Source organism: Pipistrellus kuhlii, unplaced genomic scaffold (genome assembly GCF_014108245.1).
Source record: "Pipistrellus kuhlii isolate mPipKuh1 unplaced genomic scaffold, mPipKuh1.p scaffold_m20_p_7, whole genome shotgun sequence".
In the NCBI taxonomy this organism is placed as follows: Eukaryota; Metazoa; Chordata; class Mammalia; order Chiroptera; family Vespertilionidae; genus Pipistrellus; species Pipistrellus kuhlii.
In genome coordinates this window covers 41411558-41428951 of record NW_023425573.1, presented here as the reverse complement: position 1 = coordinate 41428951, position 17394 = coordinate 41411558, and the positions used below count along the sequence as shown (strand labels likewise).

The following is a 17394-nucleotide window of genomic DNA, read 5'->3' as shown; positions in this document are numbered from 1 at the left end:
CTCCTGTATTGAGCATCAGCCCCCTGGTTGTCAGTGCATGTCATAACAACTGGTCATTCTGCCATTGGGTCGAAACCAGCTCTCTAATATCCCCTGAGGGATTCTGGATTGTGAGAGGGAGCAGGCTAGGCCAAAGGACCCCAGAGTGGCCTTAGCATATCATTAGCATATTATGCTTTGACTGGTTGAATGTCAGACTGGACAACCAGACACTTAGCATATTAGGCTTTTATTATATAGGATATTTTATATTAGTAGAAAATGTTAAATGCCACAGTGAACAGAAACATTTACAGAGCCTTATTTCTTGAGTATTTAATACAAAACAATTCTTAATGTTGTAAGTGCTTTTTCTCTTTAAAAATGTTTCAGACACTCGTCACCATACCTTTGGGGCCCCGTGCCCTCTGCCAGCACTCTTTCAATACGCACTCACACATCAAGCATGGCCAGAACTGAAGCACTTCTTCCCATTCCTGACTTAGGCATTTGCTTAGGATGAAAACAGTGCAGTTGAGGCTTGCAATCATTCATGCTTTTCAACTTGTCTGGGATATCATGCTGTTTGACATCTGCATTACTTCTTATGAGAAAGAAGCAAATAACCAAAAAGTGAAAAAATTTAAGAAGCCATAAGGAATTGAGGCTGAATATAGAACACTCTGATTATAGAAATAAAACTGGACAATTTTATGACTGGGACAATCAAAAGCACACTCTCTACATGTGTAATCAGATGCTCAGTAAGCACTTCCTCATAGTCAAAATATGACTATTGCTAGTCAGGTATTAGTAAGAAGGCTATAAATTATGTCATTCCAAAATCATGGTTTGTTTTGTTTATATATTTTTCACTTATACACTAATTTTTTCAGTTGATCGTCTTTCTATCTGTTTAGTCTTATTAGAACTTAAGGATCAAGAGATTTAAATGTTTTATGGTACATTTAGACAATGGAATACTATGCAGCTATAAGAAAGAAGGATCTCTTATCCTTTGAGACAGATTGAGGGACCTGAAGAGTATTACACTAAACAAAATAAGCCTGTCAGAGAAAGACAAGTATCTTGTGATCTCATTTATATGTGGGATCTCATGAACAAAATGAACTGACTACAAAATAGATCCAGCGATATGGAAGCATGGTACAGACTGGCAAATCTCAGTGGGAAAGGTGGGGGAAGGGAAGATATTAACCAAAGAACTTCCATGTGTAACCCATGGACACAGGCAATAGTGCGCAAAGGTCTGGGGAGGCAGTGGAGTGGAGAAAAGGGGGTCATTGGTGGGGGAAAGGGAAACATTTATAATACTTTCAACAGTAAAAATAAAATTTAAAATGTAATAAATTGCAAAAAAATAGTTAAAGGATTTCTTTAAATTTTACTTTTTTATTTTTTTATTTTTACTATGACTGCTGGGGGGACAAAGGAAGAGAAAAACAGTTAAATCTGTTTTATAGTTACCAACCTTAGTGTTGGCAATATCCATCTATAAAATGCTATTTGGGATAAACTGAGTATCGTGTAACTGGTGACATTAAAAGCAGCTATAGAAAGAATGGCTTATGACTTGTCTTTTTTTTTTTTAGGTTTGTAGCCAAACCATGTGCGATAGCCCTCAACATTCAGACCAGTGGACCCCAGGCTGCCCAGCCCAATGCCATTCTGGAGAAGGTCTTCACTGCAATCACAAAGGTACGGCTCTCCTTTCCCGGGACTGTGATTGCAGTTCTCAGGCTGAAATCATCCAGTCCCTGCTCGCCTGGGTCTGAGAACGAACTGTTTATTGCCTCTCCTCACCCTGGAAGGTGTGCTCTCAGAAGGCTCACCGGCACCATGACCAGGCCAAAATGGGTAGAAATCGAGTAAACCTGAGAGACCAGTTGGTTTACTCTCAAGTCGACTTCAGAAGCTTGTCTGGGAAGAACAGGGTCAATTAGATAGTGGTTAGGCTAACCCTCTGTCTCTTTTAATTTCACGTGACATGAGACAGTATGTATAACAATTGCTTATAGCATCGTTCGTATGTTCTAGCGGTTGTGGTACATGAGGCAAGCAATCCTTGGAGGCTAGAGGAGTGGTGGCGTGGATGAAGGGAGAACACGGGTTATAGATTTCCTGTGCAGAAAATAGAAGAGACAGTCACTCTGTTGAGAGTTCAAGTCCAAAGTAGGAGTGGGAAGAGGAGGACAAGAAGGAGAATAGATGGGAAATATTGCCTCACCCTCTTCCAGCTATTTTCTCCTTAAGAGCAAAGGAGGAGGAGAAAGAAGTCCCAAACCCTCAATCTAAGGCCATGAAAAATTAAGCAAACCACAGCATCAAAATATTTTACTCTTACTCTTACATATCTCTCTGATCTTACTCTTAAATGGACCAAAAAAAAAAAAAAAAGAGAGAAAAAATACAGAAGAGTATCATTCTGTGAGAAATAGTGTATGTTTGAATAAAATGGTTAATTTGTGTGTTTGTGTAATACATGGTTCCCTCATTCATTTTCCTGGGAGACTTACTCGGGCTTTTAAGATGCGATTTGACGGTGTTAAGCAAATTTTTTCCCTTTTTTGGTATCTGTGTGGGTGACCATTTGTGTCATTTGTCTCTTGTCTTAATACTGTTAATTCAAATATTCAGACATTTTTGTTTATTTTATGGTCTTTGTTCCTGCCAAGATTCTCTAGGGTTTTTCCCTCTGTCCTTTTAAAAACGGTCTTTTCCCTGGAAAAATGGAAGAAGCAGGAGGTGTTGTTTTACGTCTCCACTAGGAAAGAGAGAAGAATGAATGGAATTTTAGGAACATTTTTTTGGTAGTCTTAGGTTGCCAGATTTTACCCTGAAAGGGCACATGTCATGCAGTTTTTAAAGGAAGAAAATATTAAGAAAACACTTGCATTTTCACTTACCCTATCAGTTTACTGCAGTGAAATACCTTTTTACCCCTAAATATGCAGTTATGCAGGTAGATATCAGGGTCACTTCTTAATGAGATTACAACATATTTTTTTATGAGTTTTCTACCTAAATGTGTGCCTCCCTTTAGAAATCCTGCCGTGGACATTTTATTCCCTTACCTTATGTTGTTTATGCTTACTGGGGAAATTTCCTCTGTAAAGGTAATTAAAGGAGTTTGCAGCCATGTTCACTGCTTTGGAGAATATTTGTTTGTAGCTAATTTTAATGATCATATTCTCTTAGTTTCCAAGGTGATTCTTTTGGAAGTTTTTCAATGATTAAAGCAGAGGCCTCATGTTAAATGCAGCAAAAGTTGTATGTAACTGTTTTTTTTTTTGAATTTGTTATAGTTCTTCGGTGTTATTTGTGATGTGAGGAAGGAATAGGTTGAGCAGCATGGAAGTAGCAGGACTTGGCGAGTTGAAACATGTTTATTTGTTTGAGTGATCATCCAGCATTCTGCCCTTGACAAGATGGTTCCAGGTCAAAGATATATACTATACACAGGGTGTCCCCCAAAATGTATTCACACTTTTAACAGCTCATAGCTCAGTTGGTGTTTCTTTCTTTTCAGATTTAACCCATCCTATATAATAAAAGGGTAACAGGCAAATTGACAGAATTACCAGGAATGACCGGTCGCTATGACATGCACTGACCACCAGGGGGCAGATGCTCAACACAGGAGCTGCCCCCTGGTGCTCACTGAGCTCCCACAGGGGGAGCTGCGCTCAGCCACAAGCTGGGCTGATGGCTGCAAGCACAGTGGTGGTGGTGGGAACCTTTCCCACCTCTGCAGCAGCACTAAGCCATCAGTTGGATATCCCCCAAAGGCTCCCTGGCTGCCAGAGGGATGTCTGACTGCCAGCTTAGGCCCAATCCTCCTGAGGGGTCCTGGACTTTAAGAGGGCGCAGGCGGGGCTGAGGGACCCCCCAGAATGCATGGATTTTTGTGCACCGGAACTCTAGTTGGAATATATAATTATTGAAAGTATGTGTATATATAAATATATCTTTTGGGAATTCTCCTGTATTCCAGCAGCCTCACTTTTCTAAGCACATCAATTCTTGAACCATTGAGCGAAGAATATAAATGTCACCTATGAAACTAGGTTTAATGATATCATATTACAATCCACTTTTGGTATGTCACGCTGTTTAAAATATTCTAGGGGCCCAGTGCACAAATCTGTGCACTTTCAAAGGAACTGTGGACCATGAGGCTGTGGTGGGCAGCGGGGCAGGACTTGGCCCAACCTCTGAGCCCCTGCTTGGCCCCTTCTGCCATTGCCCCCCATCCCCTGTCTGCTGGCAGCCCCACTCCCACTGCCACCACTCCCATGCGCAGATGGCACCTGTCCCGTCAATGGGTACGAGTGGCAGCTGCCAGCCCGGATCGCCTCTCAGGAGCAGAGGGAGGTGGAGAGGCCCTGAGGGGTGATCGGGGCTGGCAGCTGCCACTCGTACCCATTGACGGGACTGACAGCGCCGAGTGATCAGAGTCGGTGCCAGGTGCTGGCAGCGTGTGCAAACGATGCTGGTGCTGGCAGCAGGTGCAAGCACCAGGCAAGACGATGGTGTGAAGGAGCAAAGAATTTTCAGTAACCACCAGAGGCTAGCCCTCATGTCAATGACCGGCACCCTGCCTTGGTCTGGCACTCCCTCTTACCTGCTCCACCACCCCGCCATGGCCGATGCCTACCATGATCCACACTCTGCTGATGATGCCTGCCATGTTCTGCGCGTGCCCCCTTGTGGTCAGTACACACCATAGCGACCGGTTGTTCGGTTGTTTTGCCTATTTGTATATTAGGGTTTTATATATATAGATAGGCAAACTTCCTGTAATTTGTCCTCCCTCATTTACCTATTATACTTAATCCTCTTTTCTTTACTTCGCTTTTCCCTCTCAGTACTGGTTGTGATTATTAAAATTAACCTAGGTATTTCTGGTATAAAAATATCTCTGTAAGTCAGCAATTTTTATTTTTTTCTGTGAAGATGTTAAAAAAAGGGGGGGAGACCTACAAAGTACAATAAAAACAACACTAAAAATATATACAGACCCACAAAAAAGAAGGAAAATCTCACACACTTTATTTTTGGCAAACTAGGAGATATGTATCTTTAGATTTCAAAATATATATAAATGCTAACAAACAACAGTTGGGACTGAGCAGAAGCCAAGTAGCAGGAAATGAAAAGCATGAAGTGTGGATGGAGGGCCCAGTGGGGGTTGATTTCAGGAAAGCCTGCAAGAAAGACAGTTCTTGAAGGTAAGACAAAAGCTCTATCCACAGTGTTTGTACCACAAGGTACAGGAACTGGTGAGCGAGGCTGGCAGATGTCCTCCTGGACTCAGTTTAACTCAGAGAAATAGAGAGAGTACACAGAAGACCATGTGGAAGGCACTTTTTCAGGAGCCAGTCTACCTTGGTGGCAGCTAACCTGCAAAAGCACCCTCCTTGCTCCCCGTACTATCAGGAGCTAGTGGAGAAAATCCACCTCCCTCAGTGATGAGTAGTAAAGAAAGAACACACACAGCATCAAAGACAAGAAAAAGAATGTATAGTAACCCTTATTAATAAATAGTGTTACTAGAAAAATTAGGCCCCAGGGCAAATGAAAATTGTGATAAAATATTTCACCATAAATAATAATTTAAAAAAAGCAGTAACTCTTTGGAGGGAGACCACAAAAATAAAATACAACATCAAAAGAAAAAAAAATAACTGGTCAACGAAAGAGATGCAGTGTGAGCTGGTAGGTTCAGGAAAAAAGTACTAAGACTATCCCAGAAATGAAGACAAAATTGGAAAGAAAACAGGAATTGCTAGACAGTGCAGAAAATTCAACAAGAAACATGGGAGATAGGAATAATAACATTTAATTAAATAAAACAAAAATGAGCTGAAAATAATTAGATACATAGACCAAGCAGATCCAGCATCTGCATAATTGAAGTCCCTTAAGGAAAAAGCAAAGTAGAATAAATATTGGAAGATGTAATTCAATGAAATTATCCAAAAATAAATGGAGATTTATTTTAATATGTTAATGCAAATGTCACAAAAATTGACTCAAGAAGGTTAGCACTAAAACTTATATTAAAATTTTAGATTTGAAAAATAAAATAATTCTGGGGGGGGGGAGTGGAGAGGGTCAATGTGGAGGGCAGGGAGTGGACATCTGTAATACTTTCAACAATAAAGATAAATTTTGAAAATAAAGCCAATACTATTTATACAATCAAAAAAAAAAAAAAAGAATTAATTCTTTGATCAGCCAAACAAAAAATCACATCACTTATTTAGGGAAAAATATCAACATTACTTTAATTCTCTCTATAGCAACATTTCACAGACTAGCATTTTCAAGGAAAATGTGAACTAAGAATTTTATAGCCATGCAAATTGTTTTTACTGTGTAAAGGCTCAAGACAGATTTGAAAATGCAAAAATGTGGGGACTTGTTCCCAAGAGTCTTTTTTGAAGAAACTATCATAATCATTAATTTCAGCTGACCAATAGATAACTATAGGAATGTTAGCGAGTTTTGAATACATTTAAACTTTAGAACTAAGAAAGAAATGTGAGGAGTAGGATGACCGAACAGGCAAGGCGGGGCATAAAAATTATTTGCTCTCACAATGTAGAAGTGATAATAGAGAGAGGAAAGGGTGGGAGGCACAACATATTCACTAAATGCCTAATCTCTAATAGCTGAGAGGAAAAGCATATTAGTTTAAGCAGACAAATCAAGTAATCAAAGTACAAACATATTTAACAATACCAGAGTAAAACTCTAAGAGAAAGTTATTGACTTACGTTGGGTGGGGGAGGGAGAAGAAATACTATTTATATGAAATTATTATTAATTGAAAACAAATAGAAGAGTATTATAATAATATAATAATCATTAGAGCAAAAATTACCCCCTAAAAGGAAGGGGAATAAAATAAACCATATTTGGTTTGGTAAAATTTTAAAAATTTAACTATCAAAACAGAAAGCATAGTAATTGAGGGAACTGTAAGCAAACTTTCAGTTATATCAGTAAATGTAATTGGTTGACTCATCTAATAAAAGTAATTTAGGTTTAGGTCACAGAGCTTATGAGAGATACTTTGAAGTACAGTAATTACAAATATTGAAAATAAGAGTGTAATTAAAATTATATAGACAAATATAAATAATAGAAAGTAGGGTTTCTATTTTCATAGAAAAGTGGAATTAAGGACAGGAAGGATTAAATGAAATGAATAGTTGCTAAAGAATATAATTTAAAATGAAGATAAAATAATTATAAACATACATGCATTGAATACATTCATAAAAAAAATTGAAAAAATTTAATAAAATATTCTTGTTTGCCTTTGTGTCATGACAGATCAAGTGAATAAAATATAAAACAGAATATAGAAATTCTAATGAAATGTAATTAATGAGGAACAACTAAGGGGTACATTTAGAATACTCTGAATATAATCTATACTTTTTTAAAGTGTCTGTTAAATATTTACAAAATTTTATCTTTTATTGTATATAAAACTGTAATAAATTTTAAAATTAGGTAAAATTTAATAATAGTAGACACCAGAAAGCTGAAATCTTCTTGCTTTCTCAACTTTTTTTACACTTTTATTTTTATCTTTATTGTTGAAAGTATTACATATATCCCCTTTTTTTCTCCATTGACCCCTTATCAATTTCAGAATATTTAGAAAACAGTGATTATGAAAGCATTACTCACATATATAGGGTGTCCCAAAAATATATATACACAAACTTGGACTAGTTATAACGGCAGTGTTTATTAAAATTCATTTCATTTTCAAAATTGAGCTATCAGCTGTTAAAGTGTATGTACATTTTTTGAGGACACCCTGTATATACTATGCCAAAGCAGTGCTCAGATAAAAACTCATGTATATATAGTTAAACACTTACTTAGACATTAGGAAAAGAACAACAAAATAAATGACGGTAAGCAAAAGGAAGAAATTAATAAAGATAAATGCAGAAATGGCATTAGCATAACTATAGATAAGAAAATTAATCTGAAAGTACTTTGTCTAATTTTTTTATAGAAAGTCAGAGAACCCAGTTAAGAAAAAACAACAACAATAAATTTACAACATAATAATCAATGATTATAGACATGGAGGAAAATTTAAAAAAAGATACATTTCTATTAATGTGGCAAATAAAATGTGAAAACTTGGATAAAATTGAAGTTATTCTGGGAAAATAAAATTTAACAACTATAATTTATATGATATGTGAGTGTGTGTGTATGTAAATCAAAGAACTAAATTGCAAAAGAAGTACAGCCTCAGATGCTCTCAGAAAATAACACTCTCTCAAAGAGCAGAAAATTCCAATGCTATTTTCAATTATCCTAAAGCATAGAAAATTAAGAAAATTATCCAAATTCTTTTTGTGTGGCAATGAAACATTAATATCAAAGTTTCACAAAGATTTTATGAAATAATAAGATTAGAGGCCATTGTACTTATTAATATTGGTGAAAAATCCAAATTAAAAATTAGCAGATAAATTTAACTGCACATTAAAAAAAATTACTCATCATTGCCCAGAGGGTTTATTTTAGAGAATGCAAGGCCTTCCTTCCCTGAATTCAGTATTAAAAATCTATTTAAATAATATATCATATTAATTGATCTAAGGAGAAAAAAAAATACATGCTCATCTCTGTGGCTCCTGAAACCTAACATAGTTTTGATTAAAATAAAATTATCTAACTAGGGTGAGGAGTTTTCCTTTAATACCCCTGTATAGCAGGCCTACAGGCCCAGGTCTAGCCTCTTGCTTAATAAGAAACAGAAGGGTATTCCCACTAAACACCACCTGGAACAGATAAGGGTGTTTATAACCACTGTTTTACATTGTGCTAAGTTTTACATTTAATTAGCAAATAGATAAGAAAGAACATGAAGGCATAAAAATTAGAAAGGAGCCAATAAAGCTGTAGCAATGAGAAGATTTATTCATTCATTCAAGAAGTATTGAGGCCCTACTCTAGTCTAGGTACTAGTGAAAAACGAGACTAAAAATGTCCTTTGTTTACAGAGGTATCATTCTAGTGATATGCTATTATATGACCATATACCAGAAAAATTAGCCACAAACAAATGAAATGTTGGCATAAAAATTAGTAATCATATATACATGCAGACATTAAGCAGTCAGAAGATCTGAGGAAATTCCTTATTTATAATAGAAACCCAAAAAGATAACATCCCTAGGAATAAATGTAACAAGGATGTGCAAGGTACATGAGGAAATTTCAAACACTGTTGAAGGACACAAAAGACAAATTGAGTAAAGATGTCAATTCACTCGATGTTAATTTAAGAACTTGGTATGATCTCATTAAAAATACCAACTGATTTTCTTGTTTGACCATTTGTTTATATTTTGAAACTGAACGAGCCAATTCTAAAGTTCATATAAAAAAATAAAAAAAAGATTTCTGAGTAACCTAACTTCATATCCTTGTACAAACATAATAGAAAAATGGAAGAATAGATTCAATTTCTCCTGGAAAGAATGTGAACAATGGTATTGGCCTATCTGGGTGGCCATTTGGAAAGAAAGTTAGATTCACACCTCCCACTAGGATATACATATTCCAAATACACTAAGGATTGAATGTAAAAAGAAAAACTATAGATGTATTAGAATCAAGACAATGTGGGAGAATTTCTTGGACATTTAGAATAGGAAAGTCTTATCTAATTATGACCCAGATTCAGAGATTATAACAGAAATGATAGGAAAATTCAAATACATTAAAAAAAAACACACACACACCAAACTTCTGCAAGTAAAAAATACAAGCAAAAACTACACCATAAACTAACTATAATGACATATTGGAACAAAGTATGCAGCCAGTGGTGCACACAAAAGTTTAATGGAAGAAATTAAAGAATAATTAAAGAAATTCTATGGATCAATAAATAGAATACCTACAAATGAAGAAAAAATGGACAATTAATATGAAAAGACTGTACATAAAAATGAAATACAGGTGGCTTTTAAAACACATTAAAAGATGCTTCTCTCAGCAAAAGAGGAAATAAAATTTTAAAATATACCAAATTGCTACTTTTTATACGTCAGACTGGAAAATAATTAAGTCTGATGATATACTCTATTGATGAGGCTTTGGGAAATGAGCATGCCTGTTTGCATGAGATTGTTAGTTGGTGAAATTATTAATGAAGGGTTTTTTTCAATATTTAAACACATTGCAAATGCATAGACCCTTTGATTGCCAACATTCACTTCCAGGAATTTATACTCGTATATGAAATGGCCTGTAGAAAGTGACCCAGGACAAGGTTATTTATTGCAGCATTGTTCATAGTAGCGGAAGTTTGGAAGCTAACTAAATGGCCATTCATAGGGGAGTGGATAAGTAAATTATGGCATATTCTTAGTTCTACAAAGGAAAGAAGGTGTCCTTTATATTTTTACTAGAGGCCTGGTGCATGAAATTCGTGCATGGGGGGTGGGAAGCAGGTGTCTCTCATCCTGGACTGCACCCTTTCCAATCTGGGATCCCTTTCACAATTCAGGACCACTGGCTCCTAACCGCTCGCTTGCTTGCCTGCCTGCCTGCCTGATTGCCCCTTATTACTTCTGCCTGCCAGCCTGATCACCTCCTAACTGCTCTCCTGCTGGCCTGATTGACTCCTAACTGCTCCCCTGCTGGCCTGATCACCCTCCCAACTGCCCTCCCCTGCCAACCTGATTTCCTACAACTGCCCTCCCCTGCTGTGACCCACTTCTTCCCCATGAGGCTGCAGAGACACCAGGACTGGCTTCCTCCATGCCATGCAGAGCCCCAGGACCCCCAGGCCCTGCCTTTGCTGTGCGTGGCCATCTTGTGGCGATGTCACGCAAGTGCGTGACGCCACCAAGGCTTTTATTGTATAGGATAATGGACATATTCCAAGACACATTGTAAAGTGAAAAACCCAAAGTCCAGAATGATGTATGTAGTATGCAGCCATCTATATGACTGGCGGGGAGTGGGGGGGGGGGGAGGGAGAGGGGCAGTACGGGGAGGAGAGGTATAAGAATATATATTCAAATGTGCTTATATTTGCATAAAACAACACTGGAAAGAACCTGATTTAAAGACTGATCACCTGATAAGAAGTGAAGAGGAGGAACTGAGAGAGCAGGAACAAAGTAGGAAGGTGAAACTTTGAATAATTTTTAATTTGGGAACCATATGAGTGTTTTACCTAGTCAATAAACTTAGAATGTAAATTGAAATGAAAAATGAATTCTTTAGGAAAATGGTTGGTCCAATACATATTGTAGGCTGTAAATTTTTCTCTCCCAAACTTTTAAATTAAGTGAGATATAAAGGGAGAGTGGAGATGGTGTCAGGACTACTAATAAAGAACAGCTCATCGTACATGCCTTCCTGAAAGTTGGCGAATAACTTTTACAGATGTAAGCCCAGCACATTTTATAACTTCAGTCATAACACTGAGGCCACTGGCTGTGTTTCCTGTGTGTCTGACACCTAGAATTGATTGAGATGCTTTAAAGGGTGCTATGTGAAAATTCAACCCTCATAACTAGAGAGCAGAAAGCTGGTCACCCTGCCATCCCATTTGGGTGGATAAATAGCCCTTTTATTAAACGGGTGAGGAAACCGAGGCTCAGAGGGGTAGGTCCTTGGAGCGAGGAATTGAACCTCTTTCTGTCATCTCCTAATGTTCCAGAAATGTGTGAGACAATTATCATCCTGTGGCAAGCACAAGTAGCTTTTCTCCTCACCACATTTGTGTCTTCACGTTGTACATAGTCTTTGTAAAGGTTTTGATGGGGACTTGTAAACAGGAATGGCCAGGAAAATGAATAGAAGAGGAATGAAGAACAGAGGAGAGGGGAGAGAGAAAAAAGAAAAAAACATATTTTGTAGTGGAATTGGTCCCTCAGGCTAAAGCCAGCTATTTGGGGATTCTTCCAAGCTTTTTGTTATCCTGATATATGAAAATTGGGTCTAGCTTCCCCCCACCCCCTCCTCCTGAGAAAGGGAAATACTGAAATGATGCCTCTTTGCACATTCCCCTAAGGTCTCCTTTCCCTCTCTGCTGCAGAAGACTTTGTTGATGAACTTTGTTTGGAAACTCCTTTCCTTGAAGGCTAATGGAGCTGGCTCAGCCAGGTGGCTGTCCCACTGCATCTTCATTGCTGCTAAGAAGTGCAAGCATTAGAGCAAGATTCGTATTTTCCAATGCTGTTTCACAGTGAATAACTTAGCTTGTCCTAAGTGTTTTTTTGTTTGTTTGTTTGTTTGTTTGTTTTTTACGTTCACACTGCAACAGAAGGCCTACGTCCTCAGTGGTAAATACGGAAATCTCAGTGGCAGATAGTATATATATATTTTTTAAAACCTCAATTGTAGACAAAGGCATGTCTCTTTTTGGTGACGATGGAAATGATTTTCCTGGCACCTTGTTTCACAGCATCCTGATGAGAAGAGATTGGAAGGCCTCTCCAAGCAGCTGGACTGGGATGTCCGCAGCATCCAGCGCTGGTTTAGACAAAGACGCAACCAGGAGAAGCCAAGCACACTGACGAGGTTCTGTGAGAGCATGTAAGTTGCTGTTTTTCTTTTTGAAAGAACAATCTGCATAGTAACCCAAACCACCCCTGAGGTGAAAAGTAAAGGCTTGGTCCAGGCTCCTGTGGCCCCTAAAAAGCCATCTGGTGGGGGAAATAGTCCATGAAAAACTGGGAGGATAGTTGGTACACGTTTGTGGTTTCCACGTTGGATGCAGTAAATGAAGTTGGCTTCTGCACGGAGTTTCTTCTACAACGTAGGCATATTACAGGACCTACGATGGAATTTTCAGTCAGCCACTTGAAACATAGCCCTAAAAATCTTTACATTTATGGTTTGAATTTTAATAGAGTAGACTTTGTCATGGTGTTCTTTCCACTGATAAAGCTGAGATACTAGGATATATTATCAGAGGGTCACACTGATGACCTATATTCCTGGAGGTTGAAGAAATGGCTGTATTATATTCTTGGGTGAGTTTAAGGAAGCATTGCTGGAAGGTGGGGCATGGAAGGGAAGTCTCTTCTGTTTCAGAAGTGGGAAGTTTATGGTGTGTAAATTGTATCTCAAGGAAGCTGTTAAAAATGATAGACGAGCCAGCGAGAACTCTTCTAGCACAGGGATATTTTGAAGTAGTGACACTCAATACATGTATCTGCAGGAAAGTCAGAGGAAGGAATATTGAAGCCTTGAGCACATCCCCCACAAAGGAGTATTCTGCCTCATTGTTCTAGTTGGTTTTCTCCTCTGGGAGGCATGGGACCTGTGTCTCACCATTCTTTCCTTTCTTTGGGAGCTTCTTCCTGACACCTGGTCATTTAGCAGAAGTGCTGGCAGTGTGGCTCCCTCCATTGCAGGCTCTTTCTATTTGAGGTTAAAGTTATATTTTCAGGTCTGCCCCAAAAGTGTTTTAGCAATTGTAATCTAAAGCTTAAAGGGAAACCTCATCTTCTAGGAGAACAAGTAAGAGGCAGAATAATGTCGTAAATCCTAGGGCTGGATAAATATGGGGTGCATTAACAGGGTCTTCAGGAGGTCAGAATATTTATAAAACATGGAAAAACAGCCTCGTAGATACAATCTGCAAAGCCCTTCCTGTAATTGAAGTTAGTGGCAGATTATGGAGGAAGGATTTATGCATCTGGGCTCTTGCTCAGAAGCTGGGATTGCTTCCTAGCCTGGTCCTGCCAGTACCCAAAGGTCTGCATCCTAGAACTGCAGGTCTGAGTAGGGGCGAAGTGGGGTCTCAGCCCATGCCCACACACTGAAGCACAGGTGCCATCTGTTCCAGCTCCCACTAACTTACTTGGTAACTCTGTGCGAACCCTTTCTACATTCTTCTATGTCTATATCAGTGTGTGTAGGAAGCAGTCATCTGGATCCTGTTAAAGTGCAGATTCTGACTCAGTCATCTGGGATGGCAGCTGAGAGTACACTGTTAGCAAATTCCCAGGCCATGATGCTGGTCCATGGATCACTTTGACAAGCAAAGCTCAAGGTTATACCAATGTCTATGTCTTCTCCCTAAATTCAACTGGTTCTTACCTGCATACCACAATCCCCAGGATGATTACTGTTACAATTAGTTAAAAATATTTCAATTAGTTAAAAATATTATTATATTTAAATTGTTTTTCTTGAAATATTAATGCTTATTGCATGTAAATGGCTAATTATTTTGTATCTACAATCTAGTAATAGATTTATTTTGTATATTCTAAAAAACCCCAAAAAACTTAATGTATCTGTTTTAAATTAAAAAAGGAAAAAGAAAACATTATGCTAAAGGAAAGAAACTAGTCACAGAAGGCCACATATTGTATGATTCCATTTAAAAAAATGTCTAGAACCAGCAAATCACTAAGACAGAAATCATATCAGTGGTTGCCAGTGGCAAGGATGGAGAGTTGGAAAGTGACAGCTGACAAGTACAGGGTTTCTTTTTGGGGTGATAAAAATGTTCTGGAATTAGCCTAGCTGGTGTGGCTCAGTGGTTGGGCATTGACCTATGAACCAAGAGGTCCTTGGTTCAATTCCTGGTCAGAGCACATGCCTGGAGTTGCAGGCTCAATCCCTAAGGCAGGGCATGGAGGAGGCAGCCAATGGATGTTTGTCTCTCAATAATGTTTCTATCTCTCCCTCTCTCTTTAAAATCAATAAAAACATTTTTAAAAATGTTCTGGAATTAAAAAAAAAATTATAAATGACTGCTAGAGGCATGGCAATGTTAAGGCACAATGTGGGGGTTGGAGTGCATAAAGGTATCAAATTTGATCTTTTCCCTTGGGTAGCTTATTTATAATAGTGTCATGTAAAATGTAACTTCTCAATCTGTGAGAGTCAAGACAGCTATTAAAAAAATAAACACACACAGATATATGTGCTAAATGATTGTATGCACAGTCAGTAGCTAAAGATTAAAAGATAAAGATCAGTTGTGGGTTAGAGCACACACAAGGGTTGCAGGGACTAGAACTGAGTCATTACCAGTGGCCTTTGACCCTATTGCAGAAGACTGTTGATGAACTTTGTTTTGAAACTTCTCCCTTGCCCTCTAGGTTGACAATAGATTCTCTTGCCTTTCTGAGGACTTTTGTTTGCATCATTTATTCTCTTATTTTCCTTATGGTCTTTAATGAGCCACTTCTTCAGATTCAGTCTTCAATCTCTTATTTCCCTTTTTCTACCTTCCATCCTTTGTGTAAAAGGAGTTCTTTTCTCCCACAACTTCTTCCAAAGTCATGTGTCCAGTGCAAATGTTTCTTCTGAGCCACCGTCATCCGGCAACTCTGATTTGCTTCTACTCCTGACTTCTCTTTTTCTCCTATTCTTATATGCTTCTATTCTATTATAGTCTAGAAACAAACTAACCAGCCCTAGAGATCCATTAGTTCTTTGTAAAGCCACTGCAATGGCTGCAGACCTGATGGGTCTCATAAATCCCATTATTTATCTGATACGCTTGTTTGCTGCAATTCTTTTTTTAAATATTTTCCTAAAATACTATTTATCTTCATGTCTTGCTGCTTTAAAACCTTAATGATTTTTCTGCAACTATAGGATCAATATTAGGCTCCTGAGCCTGATATAATCTGGCATTCATCTGTTTGATTTTAGTTACCCAGATGACCCCTTTCTCCCAGAGGGCTATGTTTCCATTGTCCATACTTTGTTCATTCCTGCCTTGGTTTGCTCCATGCTCCTGACTGGGAACCTCTACCTTCCTCTGCCTCACTCATTTACCCCATACCCATTCTTCAAAGCCCAGGCCCTCTCAGAAATGCATTGTGACTGTTGGGTCTGGAGGGAGCGCTCCTTCTTCTGAATTCTTAGTCCTTATTGGAAGAACTAGTCACTTAATACCTAGTCTCATGTTTACTTATGTGGTTATTTATCTTTTCATAGCTTGTCTATATAGTCTCACCCTAATTATATCATATGTGCTCCTTGAGGGCACAAGAACCACATCTTGTTTTTCTTGCATTCTTCTCTGCCTTTACCACAACATGTAGACGCTGCTGAATCAATACTTGTTGAATGACTCTATGTTCCGATGACATTGTTTTGGAAGAATTTGCTGATCTAAGTTGGCATACTGCCCGTACCCCCAATGAAGAGTGCCTAATTACCTTAAATTTATCTGGGGATTATTACTGAACTACGGAATGCTACAAGCCAATCTCAAAAGCAGAAACCAGTGGGAAAGAATGGGATAGCAAAGAAGTACATTTAGATAGCACCATGGAAAATAAAACAGAATTATATTGTTCTGTGCATGCACACATGTATGTCACAGTTATTTACTCACCACTTTAAAAAATAATCTGGGAAAGTCATCTTAACCAGGGATGCACTTCATAATCACCTGGTAAGCTTTCCAAAATAGGAACACATGCCCGGGCTCCACACCAGCATGTCTGATTAAGTGTGGGGACTCAGGTGGGGTCTGGACATGCATATCTTAGGAGAAATATCCTGAATACTGATGACACACATCTCAGGTTAAGAAGCACTAATCTCTGAGAAGAGATGACTGCTGTTCAAATCTACTAAACAAGCAAGACAACACAACTTTGGAGCTTATAGATCTAGGGCCCCAATGGGAAGATTCTGTAGGTTTTTGTTTTTTGTTATGTAACTACTACTTTAGAAACCACAGCATCCCTCCAGGGGAATTGTATTTCATCTGTCAGCAGCATAGAATGCACCAAGATGCATGCCAAACAGTGCTTATAACCATCTGCTGGCATGTCCAATTTTGGGCACACCCATTTAACGCAGAAGGACTGAGTAGGAGAAGCTGTTCAGCAAGTAATGTGTTGAAACATTGACATGGTATTTTTTTTTTTTCTTCATGCTGATGTCAGTCATTTACAGCTGTGGTTTTTTTTTAGTGAATATTTCTTCCAGAAGCATTTCAATCTTTATTGGAAATTGAAACAGATTTTTCAGGAGGGAGTAAAGATTTATAAGTCATGTGAGACATTTTAGGAGAAACTGGCTCTGAATGGGAGCCATTTAACTGGGGGATCAGGCTTTGAGGCTTCACCTTCCTCCTCTAACAATATCTAGATAACATAAAGGTAAATATCTGAAATGAAGATATCTGCAGGGCAACACAGGAATGGGCAGAGATAAATTTCCAGAATAAAATGCTTTTCTCTCAATTGTGCCCATTATTTTTGCATATTGTGCAGTAGATTTAATCGCACATATCTGGGAGTAAATATTATGTGTGGCTTTCATTTCAGCAGTCTCTATTTGATTGGACAGATAAATCTCCCACATGATAACCTGAAAACGTAGAAGAAGGAATAGTCATGC

General features: G+C 38.2%; 1 protein-coding gene across 4 annotated transcripts in view; it reads left to right on the top strand.

The window, feature by feature from the left end:
- CERS6 (ceramide synthase 6) overlaps window positions 1-17394 on the top strand; it is a 254564-nt gene that overhangs the window by 69734 nt on the left and 167436 nt on the right. For 3 of the 4 annotated variants that reach the window (XM_036422062.2, XM_036422065.2, XM_036422063.2), the window contains exons 2-3: window positions 1593-1698; window positions 12473-12603. In XM_036422062.2, coding sequence (XP_036277955.1) covers window positions 1593-1698; window positions 12473-12603 — 237 coding nt within the window. The remainder of the gene's footprint in view (window positions 1-1592; window positions 1699-12472; window positions 12604-17394) is intronic. The other variant, XM_036422064.2, reaches the window with a different exon arrangement.